Raw genomic sequence first — 23,269 nt, forward strand, 5'->3', positions numbered from 1 at the left:
TGGCGTTGGTATAGATGATGGTAGTGGTGGTTCGGTGTAGTCGGTGGATTAAGTGGTGTAGACGGAGATTGCAGAGTAGGTATCCTCTCTTGATGAGTCTTTGGACGCCTTGGAGGTGTCACGAAATAATAATAATAAATTTGTTATTATTGCTGTTGATTGAAATAGTTAAGATCGCTGACCAATCTTTTTTTTTTAATGATAATTTCTAGTCTCTTAATGATCAAAACTGAAACATATTTTCTGCCAATACCTCAACAGTTTTTTTTAAATTATTATTATTTTAAAATATCTTTAATAGAAATAAATATCGCCGTTCCGTCCCAGTTTTGTAGAGGAAAGCCAAAGAATCCTTATTAAAATAGCCCAAATGCGCCTAAACCTGAAGTGATATTTCTGCAAGTTACATCGCTTTACAATTACATCACGTTGTTTTTGTTGTTGTCATGGTTGCTTATTTCGTAAAGATTTTTTCCCCTTTGTTAGCACCAACTACATGATTTAAGTACTAACGAAGCCCTTAACATTTATAAGAATATCCTGTGAATTGGAATTCAACAGCTGAGTTATGTTTTAACACAGGAATTTCTTCACGCATAGAAGTTAGGTTTAGAAATGAGGTTTTTGCAAATGCAGTACTCAGTCATTTTTTCTTCTCAATTATTGCACTGCGTGTAAGAAATACGGAATTTTAAATTTTAGTTACCAACGCTTTATTAATTTATTCTAATAACATTCGTCATGCTCCTTCACGGAACAGTGCTTACGCCTTCGAACGTTGGGATAACTCTAGCAGGATTATTGTAGTAAAATAGCATTGAAGGCATGCTGTTAGTTTTCAGAGGTCACGTGTATGTATCGTCTGCGCATGCGCTTTGAAAGAGTAATATTTACTATAGTATGTCTACGGTCGGCGATATTGTGGTTTTCATTTGACAGTTTTTCTCGATTTTTGTTGTTGCAGTTTGGATAATAAACCGTCGGGACGGCGCCCACGAAGGAAGGCTAGATGGACAATACGTCCATAATTACTCAAGCAAGCCGGGATGAGGAACAACTGACTAGTTTTCCTCCAGAAAGAGGTCGGTACTATACAAAATGGCGCTCTTGGGTGCGCTGCAATTCAAACCTGTAGCATTTTGCTCCTTGAAGGGCGTAGCATACTGTAGACTTGAAGGGTTTGGCGAATTGCATGCACCCGTTTATTTATTATATGTAATAGTTTGTTGCATTTATTATTTACCTCTGTAATGTAATATATATTACCACGAAGCTGTCATGCAATCTTGAAAAGCGCTTAGCAATTGCATACATCAGCGGACGTAACACGAGTCTTTCGCCTTGGGCAGCGTTGACTTGTATATAATTTTCAAATCTATTATAAATATCATGTAGATTACTTTTTTAGTAAACCTCCGCATGGGATATCATCTGATAAAGAATACCGCGTTTTATCACTTGTTAAATAGTTAATTATGAATAGTAACAATGTTTACATTTTTGAGAAAACTTACGTACTGTTATGTAGTGTATTTAACAGCTGTTGACCGCGTGCTGCATTTTTTTTTTTCACTCCCTGAAACCACTATATTATTGTTATGCATTGTATTTGTTATACAGTACGTAATAGGATAGATGCTCGCTAATAATGAAAATTCGAAAGCGGTTTATTTCGTATTTTGTGACAATTTAAGCAAGTTTTAGTGGTGTGTATGTAATTAGAGTCACAAATTTTGAGACTTGACACGATTTATCTCATTATCTGAGGATGCGCAATAAATCAGGCTTACCATAAATCAATTTCGAAGTGATCCTAATAAGCATTTATGGAAAATCGAAAAAATTATTACATACAGTTAGTGTGTGCGTGTGTGTATATATATACATGTACAAATTTTCACAAAATATGAAATATATATATATGTGTGTGTATACACCACATACATTATAGTCGTAATGAGTTTTTATTATTATTTCCATTATCAGCGGAAATTAATCCATCAATAGAATATTTGTGCTGGCCGAAATCGTTAAAAGATTGAGTTATTTATATTTATATTTATTTATTTTTCTATTTAACAATCGTTTTATTAAATATTTTGAAATCGGTTCAGTAGAAATACGTTACTCAAAATACTGTTTGCCAACATGTTTCTGATGTATGTATGCTACAGCTAAGTTAGCTAATATACGTCCAAATTTCATGCAAAAAAAAAGGGGAAAAAATGGATGCGTAATTTTTTCTCTCCAAAACTGTTCTGTTTGGTAAATTGTTTTTTAAATCTTAACCAGATTCTGAAATCAATTTATAAATTTAATGCTACTACATTCAGTTATTTTGCATTCTGTTTTTATGCTATAAATTTTTACCATTTCAGCAACGTTCTGCAGTATATAATTTTTGTATCATTTAATTATTAAGTTTTTTAACCGCATTCAGAGTGTATGAATAAAAATGCTTCATTATAATATTAATTTATTTTATCAAACATAACTAAACATCTGTGGCACTATTTTTTAAAAAATTTTATTTTATTGAACAAGTGTTCTAACTGCAGTGTATTTACAAAAAACTACATTGCTTGTTTTTTTATATCTCTAACAGATAATTGCTTTTTTCTTGAATAATTATGCTGGACTGTTATATAAGATAGTTAAGATGAAGCTTCTATTCCTTCTTCAATAATTGGCAAAGTAGGAAACTTTCTTCCATGGATGTCTCACGAATTCTCCAAGCTCCAAATGGACTCCATGAAGTCCATTTTTAGTCTCTTAAATTTCATTTATTCTATATTCCTTTTATTTAAAAACGTGTATGTGAATTATCTAATATAATATGTTACATTACAATTTTGCTCAAAATGTCTCGTTATCCTTCCAATTTATTTACTGTGTTTATTTGTTCTGTTACTCATTCTAATATTCACACACGAAAGGAACAAAATAACTAAGAGGAGATAAAGGAAAAGGATAAGATAAGTTAGAAAACCAGTTGAATATTAGCAAATAAATAGATGTTTTTATTCCTTTTGAATTCCACCCCAAATGTCAACCTAAGTTTATATGCACATTTATTCTGTTACTTTTACAAATTAACTGAAACTAAATGTTGATCTTCTCCAGTATGGTTTTTCTTAGTGATTTCTTTGTAATTAATGATGCTTGAGAGGTCTCAGAATTTGAGGAAATAGGGATCATTAGGAGCAGGTATTTCCTTAAGTTGAATCCTTGGGCATTTGTGGTTGTATTTGCATTAAGCTGGTCATCAGCTCACTAGAAAACAATGCCTTACCACCATTATAAGATGCTCATGGCTTTGTATTTTGTGTAATCCCTTCTGTGAAATGAATTAGTAGAACAGGAATTTCAACCCATGACCTATTGGTTAGAGATATTTATCATTTGGCTAATCAGACTGGTCCCAGGGAGGAGCAATTGAAATGTTTACTTAGGAAAATCAATAAACTGATTTTTCTATGTTGCTTATACTAACCAAATGTCAGTTTTTTGAGTTTTGTATCATTCTGGAACAAACATTGATATAAATGAGATTACATTGCTTAAGTATTTCATAATTGTTCAAGTTTTTTTTAAATAAAATATGGATTTGAATTTGTTAAGTCCTAAATTTCATATGAATATTTTTTGTATAGAAATGCAGTGCAAACATCACTTAGGACTAACCACTCCCTTAAACAGTAACTTGAAACCAACTTCTTTGAGGAATAATTTAATTATTGGAGTATAGAATTAACAGTGGTGTTGAGTCCAGCCAAATTTTCTGCTTTCATATAATTATTTGCATAGGCATTTGAGGAACTTAACTCAAATTATGATTCACAAATTGAAAGTTACCCTGAGAAGAATGGAAAGGAATATTCTTGGGGTGACACTTAAAGACAGGATAATACCCACCCATTTAATAAGATTGAGAACAGGTGTACAGGATATCATCAGTTACATTATGCCTTCAAAATGGAGATGAGCTGGACACACTGCAAGATGGCCTAAATTATTGACACAGTGGAGACCTATGGATAGTAGACAAAGTGGAAGAGCAAGGAAGAGATGGCAAGAATGAAACTGAAACTGTTAGGATTGCTGGAATGCATTGGATGAAGAAAGCTGAAAATGGAATGGAGAAAAAATAATTTCATCCAGGTTTGAAGGAGTTTGTGGTATTCCACACCAACTCAAATCATTATAATAGTGATATTTTTCATGAAAATAATTATCTTAATAAGTAATTAATTTGCTGTCTTGGGTTTAAAAAAAAAAGATCACAGTTGCTGAAGGCCAAGGATGCTACTTTCAAAGGAACAATTTTGCAAAATAGATGCCAGCACATCACAGAGTGCTATTGGCTGAAAAATCTCTTGGTCTGCATGGGAAATGTTTGGACTAACTAAAAAAAAAATGTGACTTAAGAAGAATTAAATGAGTTTTTAATGGCACTTGTGACATAATAATGATTAAAAAAGATACTTATTCACAAGAATAATTTTTATTATTTTTAAATTACATAAATATAGAATAAACATACAAAAATTTTGTATTTTTATTTTGAAAAGAATTAATAAGTATGGAAATCATTTGAAAAAATAATTTTAATTATGTCCAGAAGTCAATAAGAACATTCAGTAATTCCAGTCTGTTAAAGTAATATAACATCTAATAATCGTTACAAAATGCTATTGCATTATTCTAAATTGAACCAACCAGCTGAGTCATTTGTTCAGTTTACAAAGTATGCAATAGTTTGTAAACTGCATTTGTCCTATAACCACTGATTATCATAGTTGAACCCAGTGCTGCTTTAGGATTGTAACCTATCAGTTCAATTTATTTATTTATGTTGCTTCTACCCACAAAAGACTAAAAACCTATAGTATGTGGGCTAAGGATTTTTTTCCTTTTTTTAAAAATTAATTTTTAAAATATTTTTTGTATAAACCAAAAACCCTGCCTTAGAGACATGGAACTTTTTTTAAGCCACTTCAGGCCTCCAGTAAGTCAGGTAGTATTCTCAAACTGGGCGATGATATTCATCTACCAATTAAAAACAACCATGAACATTATTCCCAGTATGATTCAAATCTGCAGCCTGTTAGCTGGAGAGCAGATATGCTAACTGCTTGTGTAACCAGATCTTCAATTTATTCTTATTTATAAAATGATTACATATCTTGCTTAATTCTGAAACTAAAAGTCCAGTGTAAACCAAAATATCACAATTACCAAATTTCAAAATCCAGCCAGCCAGAGTTTAGTCAGTCCAGTGCCAGAGTGTTACATGTGAGTGGATAAACAAACTGAATTTAATGAGTGCTTATACATTGTTTCAAAATGTGCCTAATAAAAGTAAGTAATATTCATTGCAGAGTTATAAAGGGAATGTCAAACATTAATCAAATTAGCAATTTTTAGGACAGTCCATCCATACGAAGTTATAAATCTATAACACATTAAGTACCATGGTGAATAATCCAGTAACCTGCCCTGAAGACTGAGCTCGTAAATAACTATGGTGCTATTTACAAGCCACTTTAAGCCTCTCATGGAAACTTGGCATTTTTCATCCTGGCCATAAGAGCACACACACACACATGCTATTAACAGACATAATACGTGAGCCTCACAGCCTCAGTTGATTCAGCCTTAAATCCAAAATAACTTAAGCCTTCACCATCAGGCAGTGAAAATCATTTACTACCTAAAGACATGCATTTACAAGCACACATACCATGGGATTTATGCGTTCTTCTCAACTACCCAATCAGACCAGTGAGCTGACATCATACATGGAAGGGTTTAAGAATTAACTTCCAGGTATTATTGGTTTGGAAGGGTTGTTAATTTTATTGGCTTCTTGCAGTTGTTGCTAGTGTTAATTCTTGATAGTGGTTTTAAATCTTCCCATTCTGACATTTAGTTCTTGTCATATCACTGAAATCATTCTTTTGGAAATGAAAACCATTATTTTATCCTCCATTATTCGTCATTCTTCATAATAAACTTCAGTTTTCCCAACAAAGTGCTAACACCATTTCATATAAGTTAAAAACTTAAAAGCTGGCCTGGTTGGCCGAGTGGTTAGCGTATCCGCTCTCCAGCCAAAAGGCTGCGGGTTCAAATCCCGCTGAGGGCATGGATGTTTGTGATTGTCTGTGAAAATACTAGTGATGGTGGTCGGTGGAAGATGGCTTTGGTGTGCGATGATGAAAGTAGTTGCAGTTCATAGTGATGGACTGAGTTGCGGAGTGGGTACACCTCCAGGGAGTCTTTGGACTCCCTGGAGGTGTCATATAATAATGATAATAATAAAAGCATGTTGCACTGGAAAAGAAAGAGGTTATCTGTCTGCAGGTGCTAGTTGCATAGTTGCAGACATTAAACCATCAGAAAGTTCAGATTAGCAAGACTATTTTATCACACAAATTATCATAATCACTGTATTTTTAATTTTATAAAGAGAGTTAAAGAAGAATGACTTGCTTATTTTTTATACATATGTATATATTATGGTTTGCTTTAAATTATTGTGGAGGCATAATTTAGAGGAAACGGTGTTTGAAGAAAGGAGTAAACTCAGATGGAATATTGGTATAGGAAAATATTTTAGTATAGATATATTATATGAGCAGGGAGTGGAGTGAGGCTTCCTTCCTTTTTTTTTTTAAGACATTCCAGTAATTCATTTTATTTCACTTAGAGATATAAGCTGAACTTTTGGTGTGTGGGCTCCACAAGAAAGAATAAGGAATCTTGGTTGTGATGAGTAGTGTTACTAAGGGATTGAAAATATGGTATAATGCAAATTTTCTTAATTTGTTTCAAAAATAAATTTAGAGCCAATCCATGAATTTGATTATTGGTTATTTGGTTTGATTATTACAAAATTCATTCCATACATTGAAATGAAGAAAAGTAGATGAAATAGTAGTGATCAAAACCAGACTTTTTACTTCCATTTCTATTATAGTCAGGCTTGAAAAAATTGTACTGGCTCATCAGTCAGGCAAATATCTCAGTAGTCAGATGAGTATACTCTACCAGGGCTGACTAATAATAATATATAAATATATATATATATACACACACATTTTTTTCCCCTCCTTTTTATAATGACCCTACATACAAAAGGTCAGAAGACCTATAACAACAGTGCCATGTGTGGATAAGTGATTAAGGAGAAAGAGGTAATCAATTTGATATTGAAAATTTTTCCACTTGGTTATACCATAATTTAAAGATGCCAAGAAATTATATTCTTGATGTAATCCTTTATCCAAGTGTAAGCAAACAAAATTTGTTTGCTTACACTTAGATAAAGGATTAAACCAAGAATATAATTTCTTGGCATCTTGAATCTATTTGATATATTTCTTAAAGAGTTGGAGATTGTACTTACAGATAAAACAATATGGGGGAATTGTTCCAAAGAAGAGGTGAGAATAATGAAGGAAAATGAGTTTTTTTGGCATGTTTGGAGTTAGACAATATATGGGTGTTGGCCAATGGCTGCTTTAGTTCTCTCATGATTAGAAGAAAGTGGAGGAATGGTAGAGGCCAGTTCAGCAGAGAGCAGTGCCTATGCAAGTACCTGTAGAAAATGAATAGTGTGGAAACAGAGTGCCTTTTGAGAAAGTGACTGAAGGGAGTCTGTAAGAGGGGTCAGCTTTAAGCATATCGCTCTCTTCCATATGTGAAGAATTCTAGGGGAAGTTTCAGATCATATTATAGTCATGTTTAATCCTGGATCTGGTCAGTTTATAAGCTTTTGTTAATGCTGTGGATAATTTTTACACTGTATAACTACAAGTGTTGAAGCAAGTATGTTAACTACTTATATATCAGTTTGTGAAGTAAAAATTAATGCATTTTATAAGTGATACAAGCCATTTATTATCATTATTTTTTATAGTTGTGTTCAATTGCTTTTTATGGGAAAAAATCAGTTCCTTTCCTGCCATTATAAACAAATGTAGAAAACATTTGTTTATAATCCCTTTTTTAATATCATGAAATCTCCAGTTAAAACAACAACAACAACAAAAAAACTTTAGGTCAATATATAACTACATCAGGGTGCTTCAATTCTGATTAGCTCTGAAACATTGGCATTGTTTCAAAACTAATCAGAATCAGTATAAAGGAATATTTTGAGGGAAAAAAAATCTTTCTCAACAAATTCTGCACTCTTAGTAAGAACTAAGCTAATTACCTTTTGGTACAACTGAGCACTCTCTAAAGATAAAATTTATTTGTATAAAACTGTATTTGTAATGACTAGCATCTCCAATAGAATGCAATATGTAAGGTAAACATACAAAAAATAATATTAAATAAAAAACATGAAACAGAATTGGCATTACATAAGTAAAACTAATGATTAAACCAAAACTCTTCTGATTTGTTATTAGTATTATTATTAGTAATGCAAAGCACATCTCCTTGCGGACATGTATACTGCTATACATTAAGGGAAGGGCCACTACCCAGACCGGTTTCGACCTTTATCGAGGTCTCGTCAGTAGGAGGCAGACCCAAATGTGGAGATACTAAGGCAGAAGCAATAGGAGAGGTCATATTTACCTATAGGAGTTGCCAACAGGTGTACCACCTTATTATTGAATTACTCTGGATTTAGAGAGTGAAAAATAAACTTCCAACATCTTTCTCTAAATCTAGAGTAATTCACTAATAAGGTGGTACACCTGTTAGCAACTCCTATAGGTAAATATGACCTCTCCTGTTGCTTCTGCCTTAGTATCTCCACGTTTGGGTCTTAGTATCTCCCACTAACAAGACTTCAATAAAGGTAAAAACTGGTCTGGGTAGTGGCCCTTCCCTTAATGCATAGCAGTATACATGTCTGCAAGGAGATGTGCTTTGTATTATGGGAGATACTGAGACTGGGAGTGATGAGAGCTTGGTCTACCTTTGCTCGGAGTTGCCTGGTGTTGCACTACCTTACCTCAGTCCTGAAGATATTTTCAGATGCAAACTTTGTTTGCTTACACTTGGATAAAGGATTAAACTAAATTTATTATAGTCTAACCAAGTGAAAAATAAACTTCCAATATTATTATTTTATTTATTTTACTCAACTAAAAATTCTCACTTGACACAGATGAGTGCATTTTTCAAGCCCAGCAACTCTCCTTGAGTTAGTGGCTGAAGGGATAGAGGTTTATATCCCAGAGTAGACCTTCTGGGATAAATCTGTGGACTCTCTGGATGTTTGCCCACAGATTTATCCTAGGTCTACTCTGCCTTGCAGTTGAATTCCTAAACTCATTCACATTCTTAGCATTCACAGTGTATTCAGGTATCTTTAGCTCCAGCCATACAAACATACTATAGGTTTTCAATCTTTTGTGCATTCCACTCACCACATAAAACATTTTCTTTATCATTCCTGCACAACTCCCAGGGATTTTCCCTAATTATTGTCCTTCCTTTTGTTCCACCGTCTGAAAAATCTCTCTCATATTCATCCATTAAATACCCTTCAGCAGTTTAAACGTTTCAGTACTCCTTCATCTTTTATCTGCCAAACTCTGCAGATTTCATGCCTTCTATCTGTCCTTGCAGCTAATGCTTCTGCTTCCTGAAATCATTTTTTTTTTATTTACTTCTAGATTTTTTTTTTCAAATCCTGATGACCAGATTTGAGCATAGTGAAAATATTGTCTGATCAGTGCCTTATACAGTGGAACTATTACCATTTTATTCCTGCTGATTAATATTCTTCTCAATTGTATAATCCTTTGATGTGTTCTTGTGACCTAATTAGCACTATACTTAACCTTCTCTAGCCTCACATCATCTGCAAACAACTGATTATTCTCAGTCTAGTGACAACATCATTAACATAGTTCTCTCATAATGTTATATCAGATAGCCAAATTCTAATCCATTCTAACAACTAAATCTAATTTATATGTTGCAGCTTATATACTAATTATGTGGTAACTGGTTAATCTTATTCAAATTCCAAAAAAAAGAAAAAAGAATATTATGCATTTTCCTGATCAATTGCTCTGTTACTTTATTATATATATATATATATATATATATATATATATATATATATATATATATATATATATATATATAAATAAATAAATATATATATATATATATATATATATATAAATAAATAAATAAAACAGATTTATGCAGCAATTGTTTCAGAGTTGAAATGAAAGAGAATGGATGAAGGGTGACATTCTTTCAAAAAAAAAACGAGTTTCTATATCTTTATCTGGTATCTGGTAAGGAATCTTTATCTGGTCGATTTCAATCGATGGTGAGTTAGCCGATCTCATACGGAGGTAGCAGGGTTTTTCCTCCCGGAAACTCGGGTTTTTCATCCCGCATACATACAAATCGGCCCTTCAGAACACACGCAATTTACAGACAAAAATTACTAGTTGTGGTGGTGTTGGAGGTGGGCGGTAGATGGCGTTGATTCTTAGTAGAGGTAAGGTGTAGAGATAGTTGAAGATGTCCTCCCGCGATGAGTCTTCGGACTCCTTGGAGGTATCAGGAATAATAATAATATAAAAAAGCATGCCATCAGAAAAAAAAAAAAGAAAAGTAAGAGAAAAGTACATAGAAGATAAAACGGAGGAACAGTGGATGTCTGACAAGTATTTATTAAAATGATATGAATATGTATAATTAAGAAAAATGATTAAAGGAATTATTATAAATATGGACTTCAATGTGAAAAATGATACTGCAGATTTTTAGAAAAATTGTAATTGGTATGTAATTTAAGGTGTCTTTTCTTCAGCATTTGTAAATTGTAATCAGTAATTTTCAATGAGCATTTGGAATTGAAATGTTTCATGCTTAAAAAAAAGTGACTCGCAAGCATATGTTAAAGTCTGGTAAGAATTTAAAAAAAAAAAAAGTTTAACTAACCCTTTTTTTTCCTGTTTTTTAATTTTCTTTCCTTTGCAAATGTTTCCTTCCGATCTTTGGACACTGAATATCTTTTGGGTGCCACAGCATCTGTGGTCTTTGCATTGCTGAACTCTAGCCTATTGCAATACAGCATTATATAAAAAGAAAGAAAGACTCAGTAAAATCACTGTTTACTGACAGCTCTTGAATCATGTTATTTATGGTTGTTCAGCAGTTTTAGCTTTAAAAATATTGTATTGAAGAAATAAGGATTAAATGCATTTAGAGACTAAATGTGTGCGATTTTAATTAAAATGAATCATAATTTAATCAGACATTTAACACATTTATATTCAAAAATTGTACTCGTGTTTTATGGATTTATTATTTTTCTTTAAAATTATCAATATACTGATGGCATACTTTATTTGAAGAAGAATCAGAATTATTCCAATATAAACTTTGACTTAAGACCATGCATTTTGGTATTTTGTCTTCATTATTAAAGTGGAATGAGTAAATTTCACTTTCATGCTAAGTGGGAACTATACATTGATGGGAGGGTGAAAACAGCATGTATGATTGAAGAATATGCTTGGATGATTTTTTCTATTAATTTTTTTTTGTTTACTTATCATGTGTATTATAGTTTCATTTATTAAAAATGATCTTGTTTTTCATTAATATATCAGTCCTACTGATTTATTATGAAAAAAAATTAACTATCTCTTTAAAGTAGCTTGGTTTTCTTAAATCTTTTGCTGTGATAGGTTGTTTGGATTACTTCAACACATCTAAGATTAGCTAGGAGATAAAAAAAAAAAAAAAAAAAAAAAAAAAAATTAAAAAAAATTAGCTAATGCTAATTTTTTTAAATTCCTATATATATATATATATAGGGAGTAGGCGAGGCCGTTTTTAGCCCTATCTAACTTTTGGAGACTGAGTGGGCAGTTCAATCTCCAATGGTACCCAATCAGAGATATCTGGCCCAAGGCTATCACTAATCACGCAGTGAAGAGAGATGGCTCAACAAGTGCCGCCATCTCGTAGTCCGTAACCCTAACACTCGTATTTAATGTCTGAAATAACGTGGGTTCTAAGGTCGATTTTCTTGAGTTTATGGGACGAAAAACCAGAGTTTCCTGGAGAAAAAACCCGCTTGCCCATGCCAGAGATAGACTAACTCGGGAACCCATTGAAAAAAAGGCTTAGAAAAATTTCTTCTAGTCGCCGACTAGATTTGAAACCAAGAAGTCTTCCTTCGTGCAGTTAAGTGCCATGGTGTGCAAATGCCACATACACTGAGCTACAAAGGTTCTCGTGAATTGTGTGTGCACACTTTGGCTCCCCCCCCCCCAAGAAGTAATAACCAGTTTCTTGGTAAGGGAGAAGATACCTGTAACCTTCATGTGCTAGGATAGGACAATTAATCCAATCTCATAGTTCATGTGTATCAGTTGTCTGTCTGGGGTCTTTGGTTAGTTGATTTTACAGGAAAACTGTCACCTCTGTGAATGAAACTGGTTAACTCGCCTTCAGTTGAAAAGCCATGATAAGGATTCCACTTTTTTTTTTTTAATATCTTCTGCTCCATTTTGCTGTGTAATGTGTGATGAGTTTTGTGAAGTTCTGATTACCAGGTTCTTAACATATTTTTCATTTTAAGGATTCACTTAGATCTGCAGATAAATCTTAGCTATTAGACTAGATAATAGATGGCTACGAATAATCTTTTATGTCTATAATGTATTACTAGTAGTAATACATTATACTTCTTTTCTGCAACTTATCTGGGTATCTGCACTACATATCTGCTATACTTCTAAACAGGTTTGAATCCCACTGTGGGGACCATGGATATATAAGCAGTATCTTAAACTGTGTTAATTAATATACTCTAGGTGTTTATTTATTATCATTAAATGAATAAAGAATGTAATGCTCTATTCTCAATGCTTGAAAACTCGTCACCAGCTTCTGTTTATAAGAGTATACTATGCAGTTGTGATACCCTTTTTTGTGAGATGATGCTATGCTTGCCACACACATTGCCACAAACTTTTGCCGCATGATTTAACTCCTAAATTTCAACTTGATATCCATCAACATGTTCGATCTTTCATTTTTCCAGTCACTGACCATTAAAATATAACATAATAATCATTCCTTTTATGTTGATCAAACTGCATAGCTTTGACATTTTAATGCTTTTTTATCAGTTAGTATTTAAATCATCATGAATTCGACATAACATCATTTTTATTGTTGCTTTTCAAATTTTTGCATCATCTGCAAACAGGTAACAAGTCATCCATCATTTTCATTAGACCATTACATTACATTATACTGTTACATCCTTTTTTATTTATTATTAGGCAGAGCTATATAAACATATTTTTGTTTGAAAATCTGATTATAAATTTAACTTTACAAAATAATTTTTTATGTATCACTTCAACTCACAAAGGCAGGAAGATCCAATTATAGAGCCTATAGCAAACAAATGCTGAGAGTGGGCAGGGGGTCAGGAGTAGAGAAATCTGTTGATATTCTTCTTGAATTGTTGGAGGGTTGTAGTTCTTTGGACATGCTTCACAGGGGAGACTGTTCCACAGGATTCAGGTGGATGGAATGAAAGATGACTGGGAGTAACAGATTCAATGAGTACAATTCAGCTGTATGCAATTCTTCATTACCCCAAACATGAGGTAATGCACCTAATGTTGGTTGGATTTGGGATTTATACAGAGTAAGTAATGCAAGAGTATAGCTATTTTTGAATTATCATCAGTTATTGCATTGTAGATTGAAAAACAAATTGCTAGGAACTTTCTGTAATGTTATTAAATTTGTCTTAAACTCATTTTTTGACCGAAACACTGCATGTTACATTTTCCCCCTAAGGAAAAAAACAATTGTGTTAACCACATAAATAAAATTACAGTCCTTGATTTTAAGTATGGCAGTCATACCAGTAGCAGTGCTATTACTCCATTTTATTACAAGTCTGATAATTATTATTATTGATAAGAGCTCCCTGATCCTGATCATATTGCTTTTACATTTTCTTTACTGTTTTTTTTGGTAGCTAATTTAAAGCAGCATAAATTATCCTCCCCTTCCAAAAAAAATGTAAATTTCTTTCCAACAATAAAATGAATAGGTGTTTTGAAACAAGAAGATCTTAGCAGGTAGAAGTTTTTATGGGATTCTTCTTATTCTGATAGACATTTGCGAAACAAAAATGACAGCTATTTAAGACTGTATATTTTAATTCTTTTCACAAAATAAAGCTCTAAAATTTTTGAACTTTTCTATAAAAGACTATTTCTAATTCTCTAGGTTGATTTGGTTCTGAATCATAAGGCATAATACATGCCCTTGTTGACACATTATTCTGATTGAATATCAGACATTTTTCAAACAACATGCACGTACACTTTGGAAGATATTCCATGGAGGTTTTTTTATTTATTTATTTATTTTTTATTTTTTTTATAAGCACAAATGTGATTCTTGTTTACACAAGCATAAATCAATAACAGGTTTATATTGGTGGCATGAAGAGTAGGCTGTAGACTCCATTCCTAGCAATCCTTTAAGTGTTGCATGCTTAACTGGGTATGTAACAATTTTGAAAATTCTTCACTTCAGTGGATAGGAATTTGACCTTGTGCTATGACAGCCAAGTTATTGTTGTCTGTTACTACCAGTCTGGAAAATTAGATTTGACCTGCTTGTTTGACTCGTACTTCCAGCTCTTTTATATGAAGTTTTGTAGATTAAAAAAAAAAAACCTTCTTTTCCATATGGTAATGAAAAAATAAAGTTTAAAAAAACTATTATACTTTATAATTTGTTAAGTTATTACAATTTCTGGCCTTGATTCCCAAAACTACGAACAATTTAACAAAGTATTCACAGCGAAACTGATTTCAGGATATTTCAGAAATATAAGTAATAAAATCAAACATTGTAGATGAAATGTAGAAGTGAGAATGTGATAGTTTGGGAAAGAATAATTACTGTTGGTGTGTTCATAATTACAATTTTGAGCATGCTAATAAGTAAGGGAATTTTCTTTTTAGAGTAAGGAATGATGGCGGATTCAGCTGCAGTCGCAAGTGGCGTATCGCCAAGTCCTCCGCCATTTAAGAACTCTATTATAAGCAATATCATAAGGGACTTTGTGGCATGCAGTACTTTCGGCATGTATGCATCTCGGGAATTGGATATGTGGCTTGTGAAAGAGAGCGTATGTGCGCAAAATGCAGGCAGTGGGAGGAAATAAATGCATTCGAAATATCAATATCCGACCTTGTTGCTCCAGGAACGGGAAATGAATGTAGGAAGACAAGTAGTGTGATAGGAGAGAATGAAAAAAATATATATATGAATGAGAAAATAATAGTTGACAGTGTGGAAGGCATGAGTGACTGTGAAAGTTTAGGAGATGGTTTTGTTTGGGAGAGTGAATTTAGATTAAGAGTGACTGACCTGCAGAGGGAGATAGATGAGCTGAAAAAGAGGAGGTGGAATGTCTTGTGAATGAGAGCAGAAGTATGAAAGATAAGATTAGAAGAATGGAAGAGATAAATGCAAGCCGAATCAGAGTAGGGGTGAGAGAGAATTTTTGGGAGTGTTAGAAGAGGAGAGAAAGGAAACAGTAGAAGAGAGGAAATGAGAGAGGGGTATGCGGGTGCTAGAAGAGGAGAGAATGGAAACAGTAGAAGAGAGGGAATGAGAGAGAGGTATGGGAATGCTAGAAGACGAGAGGATGGAAACAGTAGGAGAGACAGAATGAGAAAGGGATATGGAAGTGCTAGAAGTGGAGAAAATGGAAACAGTAGGAGAGAGGGAATGAGAGAGATGTATGGGAGTGCTAGAAGGGGAGAGAATGGAAACAGTAGGAGAGAGAGAGGTATGGGAATGCTAGAAGAGAGAATAGCAGTAGAGGAGAGGGAATGAGAGAGACCTATGGGAATGAAAAAAGAGGAGAGAATGGAAACAATAGGAGAGAGGGAATGGTAAGAGGTATAATGTATGACGACTCAATGATCCATGGTGTTCAAGATAGGATGTGTGAGGAGTGTTTGCCAGGAGGAACAATAGAAAGGGGGTGGCTATGGCAATTAAGAGAGGTGAAAGGGTGGATGAGATGATTGTGATGGTAGGAAAAAATGACTTGAGTGGTAATCTAAGTCGGGCAGTGAGAGATATGAGAATTTTGCTTGAGGCTGTATGGAAGAAGACAGAGAGAGAGGAAAAATAGTGTGCGTGTTGCCTAGGTATGATAATGACGAACTGAACAGAAGAGTGGTGATATTGAATGGCATAATAGCGAGAATGTGTGACAAGAGAGGACTGGTATATGTGGATGCTTGGAGTGTGTTTGAGGAAAGAGAGGAATTGTATGCGAGAGACCGCTTACATTTGAATGAGGAAGGACGTAGGCATCTGGAGAGATTGCTGTTCTGAACGACTCAGTGTGTCCCAGGGAGGATGATAGCAGGGGTGGCCTCTTGTGGGAATGGATACTTGGGAGAAGGGAGACATCAGGTAACACTGAGCCCAGTGGAGTCTAGAGGGGGATAATGCTGGGTATAGAAACAATGGCATTTATATGCTTTATACTAATGCCAGGTGTATCCGGAATAAGGGAGAGGAATTAGTGGTGCAGATGGCATCAGCCTGGCCAAAAATTATTGGGATCACTGAGATGTGGTTGACAGAAGGGGATATAATAACAGGAATAGAAGTCACTGGGTATAGCATTTTTCGTCAGGATAGGAGGGGAAAGCGTGGTGGTGGGGTACTGCTTATGATAAGTGACGACCTATGTCCTCTAAGAGTGGAGGCCTTCGAAGGCAGTGACACTAATGATTTTGAAAGCATATGGTGTGAGGTAGAGATGGGAAAGACGGGATATTTAGTGCGGGTGTTGCTACAAATCAAGGAGCACAGAGGGTGTGGACCAGGAGATGTTCAGACAGTTGAGCTTAGAAAATACAAGAAGAATGATTGTTATGGGAGATTTTAACTACAGCAGTAGAAACTGGGGAGAGGAAGATGCATGTAGCAATAAGGGAATGGAATTTCTAGAATTCTTGAGGGACAAATGTCTTAGGCAACATGTAATAGATGGAACAAGAGGTTCAAGAGTTTTGGATTTGGTTATAGCATCAGAAGAGTTGATAATAACCGAGATGACATCTCTCCCACCAGTTGGGGACAGTGACCATATGGTTTTGACTTGGAAAATGAATAGACATGCAGGAGTATCAAAGAGACGGGAACTTATGTGAAATTATAATACAGGTGATTATAATAGTCTTAGACGTCAACTTCGGGAAGATTTGTGGAGGGAGGAATTGGAAGGCCAGGATATCATTAGTGCATGGGCAATTGTTAAAGAATATTTGTTAGCAGCAATGTTAAGTTGTATGCCACGAGTGAAGCAGAGGACACAATTTGGAGTAAAGTGGATGACAAACAATATTAAACAGCAATTGCATGCGAAAAAGAGGCTATGGAAGAGATATCAGGTGAAGAGAAGATGCATGAAGAATATAAGACACAGGCCAGAAGAGTGATTAGTGTGGTAAGGAAAGCAAAACTGTAATATGAGAGGATATTGGCCCTAAGATCCAAAGAAAATCCTAGGGAATTTTTTAGCTATGTGGCCAGTAGGAGGAGAAATGACTGGAAGAATGATATTGTGGGATAAAAATGGGAATAGAGTGACTGATGCAGAGGACATAGTGGAATTGTTCAATGAACACTTTATTGAAGTATTTCATCCTGGAGGAGTCAGTTTTAATACTAGAAGGATAGGGCAGGTTCGAGGTTTAGAGGTACAGGAGGAGAGTGTGTGTTTCAAATACTGAGTACTCTGGATGTCAGTAAAGCTGTGGGACTGGATGGTATTTCACCATGAGTTTTCGAGAGAATGTGCTAGGGAACTGACAGTGCCTTTGACCTGGCTTTTCAATGAAAGTCTGGCTGCAGGAAAGATGCCCATGGAATGGAAGGAAGGTAAAATAGTGCCATTGCATAAGGGAGGTAGCAGACTGGAAGTGTCTAATTATAGGCCAGTTTGTGTGTCATCAGTAGTTGTTAAGATCTTGGAGAAAGTAGTGAGGGACCATATACAACATTGGGCAGATGAGGGTAATGTTATCTGTGAGAGTCAACATGGATTTATGAAGGGGTGCTCTTGTTTTAGCAATATGCTAGCCTTTTATAATAAAGTTACAAGAGCATTAGATGAGGGAAAGGCATATACTGCCATTTTCTTGGACTTAGTGAAGGCATTTGACAGGGTGCCACATGATAAGCTGATATATAAGTTGCAGCACATGGGTCTGAATGTCAGATTGATCAACTGGATTCAGGTTTGGCTGTCTGATAGGTATCAGAGATGGCGGAGCAGTTTCAAGGAGGCAGAGGGTTACAAGTGGGGTATCACAGGGCTCAGTACTAGGACCTATATTGTTTAACCTTTATATCAATAACATTGCCAGTGGATTGCAAGGGGATATTCAGTTGTTTGCAGATGATGCAAACCTGGGAAGGATTATTAGTAATAGTGCAGATGTGGTAGCCCTGCAAGAGGATTGAATAAGCTAGATAGATGGGCAAATGAATGGGGGGTATTGGTTTAATGCAGCAAAATGTAAGGTCTTGAGGTTTGGGAAACATCGATGGGATGCTGCATATGCTATGGGAGGAGTTATACTGGAGGAAGTAGGGGAGACGAGATCTGGGGTTGATGATTGATAGAAACCTGAAATTTAGGGGACATATTGCAAAGGTGGTGAAGGTAACACAGAGGATTGCTGCAATTATGAGAAGGACACTGACCTGCGGAGATAAAAGGGTTATCATTCCATTGTATCAGTCTCTGATCAGACCACACTTAGACTATTGTTCTTAGATTTGGTCCCTAGGATTTGAAGGGGATAAATTAACTGTAGAAAGGATACAAAGACAGATGACAAAGATGGTTTCAGGACTGTACAATTTTGGTTATGAGGATCTGCTGAGGGAATGTGGACTGCAGAGTTTGGTGAATAGAAGAAGGAGAGGTGATATGATTGAGACTTTTAAACTGTTGAGAGGTGGTTACAGGGTTGATGCTGGGGAGTTCTTTTGCTTGGTTGAACAGCGGGAAGGAGTGATGACAAGGGGCCATCCCTGGAAGTTACGAAAGGAAACTGAGCAAGAGGGTGAGGAGTGGTTTCTTTGCGTGGAGGGTGGTTGAACTAACTACTTGGCTGATTTGCCAAGTAGTTAGTGTACCTGCTCTTCAACCAACAGATCATAGGTTTGATTTCCACTGTGGGCATGGATGTTTGTGGTCTTTAGATGGGAGATCAGTGCCCTGCTTATTTGGAAGCCTGAAGTGGCTTGAAGAAGTCCCATGTTTGGTCTCTAAAGCAGGATTTTTGGACTATATAAAAAATAAAAAAATACCAATGATAAAATTAATAATACTAATAATAAAAAAAAAAACAGAAAAATTCTTAACCCACACGTGGTATGAAAATAGTATAGGTCTACAAAACAAACAAAAATACGTTTTGCATGTGGGAGTCATAAAAAAAAATTGTTCCACAAGGCTTTAACTCTAAATGGAGTATGTGCATATTAACCCATTGCAACTATTGTGGTTGATCCAAACTCTGTTGCTACTATGTATTACACAATCTACTCTTAAACATTGCTAGCCAATTGGCTGAGTGGTTAGTGTATCCACTCTCTAACCAACAGGCTGTGGGTTCGAATCCTGCCATAGACATGAATGGTTTTGAATGTCTTTAGGCAGGAGGTGAATTTCGTTGCCTGATCTGAAATAATCATCTTGTTTTTTGAAGGCCTGTAGTAGCTTGGAAAAGTCCCATGTTTGGTCTCTAGAGCAGGGTTTACAGACTTTGTAAAATATAAATAAAAATACAAAAATAAAATTTATAAAATAGATTAAAAAAAATACTTAGCCTGCCTATGGTTCGAATGTTATAGGTTACAAACCTATGATGGGTTTGCATATGTTCTTTGAAGAAGTGATGGGTAAATTTCAAAAAGTATCATTAATAAACCCTTGAATAATTCATTTTTAGAAATAAAATAAAACTGCATAAAAGTAATATTATGTATAATATAAGACAAAAAGAAATTTTGAGATAATTTGAACCAAAATATAATGACAGGAGATGTCATCATGGTAGTTATGGGTTAACTGTGCTGTACTTCATTAAATAATTTTTAGATATGTATTCTCCTAAACATTAAGGAGTAGTGAAAACAGTACAATATTAGAAAAAGAGAAACTCCCTGATGGCTGGAGACTAAGTAAGTTTTTTCCCACTTGGTTAGACTATAATAAATTTAGTTTAATCCTTTATCCAAGTGTAAAGCAAACAAAGTGTGCGCCTGAAGTATCTTCAGGACTGAGGCAACTCGTGATAAAGGTGGACCAAGTTCTCATCACTACTTGTCTTAGTATCTCCCATAATGCAAAGCACATCTCCTTGCAGACATGTATAATGCTATGCATTAAGAGAAGGGCCACTATCCAAACAGGTTTTGACCTTTATTGAGGTCTCATCGGTGGGAGCCATACCCCAGAGGTGGTGATACTAAGGTGGAAGCAATGGAGAAGTTGTCTTTACCTATACTCTTACACTTGGATAAAGGATTAAACTAAATTTATTATGGTCTAACCAAGTGGAGAAAAAACTTCCAACATCTTTCTCTAAATCCAGAGTAATTTAATAATAAGGTGAGACACCTTTTGGCAACTCGTATAGGTAAAGATGACTTCTCCATTGCTTCCACCTTAGTATCACCACCTCTGGGTCTGGCTCCCACTGACGAGACTTCAATAAAGGTTGAAATTGGTCTGGGTAGTGGCCCTTTCCTTAATGCATAGCATTATACATGTCTGCAAGGAGATGTTCTTTGCATTATGGGAGTACTAAGACAAGTTGTGATGAGAGCTTGGTCCACCTTTACCACGAGTTGCCTCAGTCCTGGCACTTCAGGCACAAACTTTGTTTACTTACACTTGGATAAAGGATTAAACTAAATTTATTATGGAGACTAAGTAAAATCATCCCAATATATTAACCTGTGGGATAAAAAAGCAGATAAAAGAAAATGTGTATATCATTGCTGAACCATACTTAAAAGATATTTATTGGAATGATTCAAAATAAAATATAGAGAGCGTATGTAGAAGTATTCGTAGAAGAATAACAACAAATGGGTTTCAGAGATGGAAGAGAAGTAGGGATGCAATCTTTGTTTTACAGAAACTAGGAGATTTGACAATAAATTCTTTTTTATATGCTTTATAGACTACATGAAAGCTTTTAATTCAGTAGATAGAAACGCTGCATAAAAAAAAAGGATTGAAACCATATCTGTCAGTATAATCAGAAAGTGCTATAAAGACAAATAGACAATAGTAAAATTCAGGAATATTGAAACAATATTCAGTTGGAATATTCAATATGTGTTCAACCTGTTCATTGGTGAGGTGGTTGGAGAATTCCATAGTAGTGATGGAAGTAACATCACCCACTTAAAATATGCTGCTAATATTCTTCTGATAGCCAATAATTTAGAGAACCTAAAATTAGTGATTTATAATCTAAATCTAACCAGCAACAAATACAACTTGGAGATAAATCCCGATAAGACAAAAATTATGGTAATTGGCAGAGCAAAAAAAAAATATGTCAATGTTAAAATAAATAATAAAAGAATAGAACAAGTGAATAATTTCAAGTTACAGTTTAAATTGTTTCTACAATTACTTGGTTTAGTGCTGTGTGCCTGTCACAGTTTCATTGTGTTCTGATGTTGCTGGGTAGAAAACCAGTACAATATTACTGAGTTTTTTTCATGTATTTTTTCCCCTCTTGGTGTTAGTTATGCAATTTAAGTTTTATTATGCATACTTGTTATCCATCTTGCTTGTGCTTTATTTGCTCATAAGCATGCTAACCACCTTTTTGTTTATATTACTTCCACAATGCTGTCTTTTTTTTTGTAGCTCCTATTTTATATTACTACTCATCCACTTAATCCCTTCTTGGTTTATCCTCCTTACTTTGGGTATGCAGTCTAATACTGCCTTACTCAAACAATCCCTGACTGCTTCCCATGCACTAATGATATTTATTCCATGTTGCTACTTATGCCATGGCACTGCTCCAAATTGTCTTCTAAGTTTGTCATAATTGCCAACTTTGTAGTTTCACATAAATCACTTTTTGGCTGAAAATTTCACATAAGCAGCCTCCCAGGACAAGACTGCATAGTCACTTTCCCTGAGGTAGAGTTGTTACTGTAGTTATAGATAGCATCTTCTGATGCTATTACCAGATCTGACACTCTCAAACCCCTGTTCTCCTCCATCATGTACTATTTCAGGTAATTATCCCTTAGTAACTGTATAAATTCCATTTCCATTTTGTCATGTGCCCTTTGCTCCTTCCAATCTGTATTCCCATAGTTGAAGTCTCCCATGACAATTGCTTGACCTACATTCATTGTGCTAATCTGCCAATGCATCCACATCTTCTTCTGAATCCCCAGGTGTGAGATAGAGGCAATATCTCACGTCTGGTGTGAGATATTGCCTCTATCTCACACCAGACGGCCTCAAATGAACAATTTCTCTCAGATCTACAATTTTCCTTAATGTCTATTTTTGTTGGTTGAAGTTCTTCATATATCATTAATAATACTCCTCCTCTCACACCAGACGGCCTCGAATGAACAATTTCTTTCAGATCTACAATTTTCCTTAATGTCTATTTTTGTTGGTTGAAGTTCTTCATCTATCATTAATAATACTCCTCCTACACTATTGCCTCTATCTTCTCTGAAAATACACTATCCATTACATTCTATCCCTGTAACTCCATCATTCTGTGACAACCAGGTCTCGCTGACGCCAATAATTTTTGGCCAAGTTGAGCTGACCAATGCTAAAAACTCCTCTCCTTTATTTCTGATACTTTGGGCATTCATGTACACACATTTCATCACTCCCCCCCTCCCCTTGGGCCTACAGTTATCCTTACATAATGTCATTACCTGCCCTTTCAGATTTAAAACCTGAGAATCTGTACCCAGCTATTCACAATCATTCCTGCACTAGTATTTATTTCTTCCAGGAGTGGCTAGACATGTTTGATTGCCCCTCCCCCAATATTCTCTAGTTTCCCTTGTTTTGCAGTTCCAGACTCTCACAGAACATTTTCTCCAAGCATCTAACTCTGAAACTATTCAAGTACAGTCCATCAGGCATATACCAATGCAGCACACTCACAATCTT

General features: G+C 34.9%; 1 protein-coding gene across 1 annotated transcript in view; it reads left to right on the forward strand.

Annotated features, from left to right (window-relative positions):
• The first annotated feature begins 910 nt into the window (after positions 1-910).
• The window catches only part of LOC150105012 (carboxy-terminal domain RNA polymerase II polypeptide A small phosphatase 1-like), a 184,554-nt gene continuing 162,195 nt past the window's right edge, over positions 911-23,269 (forward strand). Inside the window, exon 1 of the mRNA XM_090395454.1 lies at positions 911-1,082. Coding sequence (XP_090251580.1) covers positions 1,010-1,082 — 73 coding nt within the window. The 5' untranslated portion in view covers positions 911-1,009. The remainder of the gene's footprint in view (positions 1,083-23,269) is intronic.

The sequence above is a fragment of the Typopeltis vanoorti genome, chromosome 7 (assembly GCF_054136105.1).
Source record: "Typopeltis vanoorti isolate ZY-2024b chromosome 7, IOZ_Tvanoo_1.0, whole genome shotgun sequence".
Classification (NCBI taxonomy): Eukaryota; Metazoa; Arthropoda; class Arachnida; order Uropygi; family Thelyphonidae; genus Typopeltis; species Typopeltis vanoorti.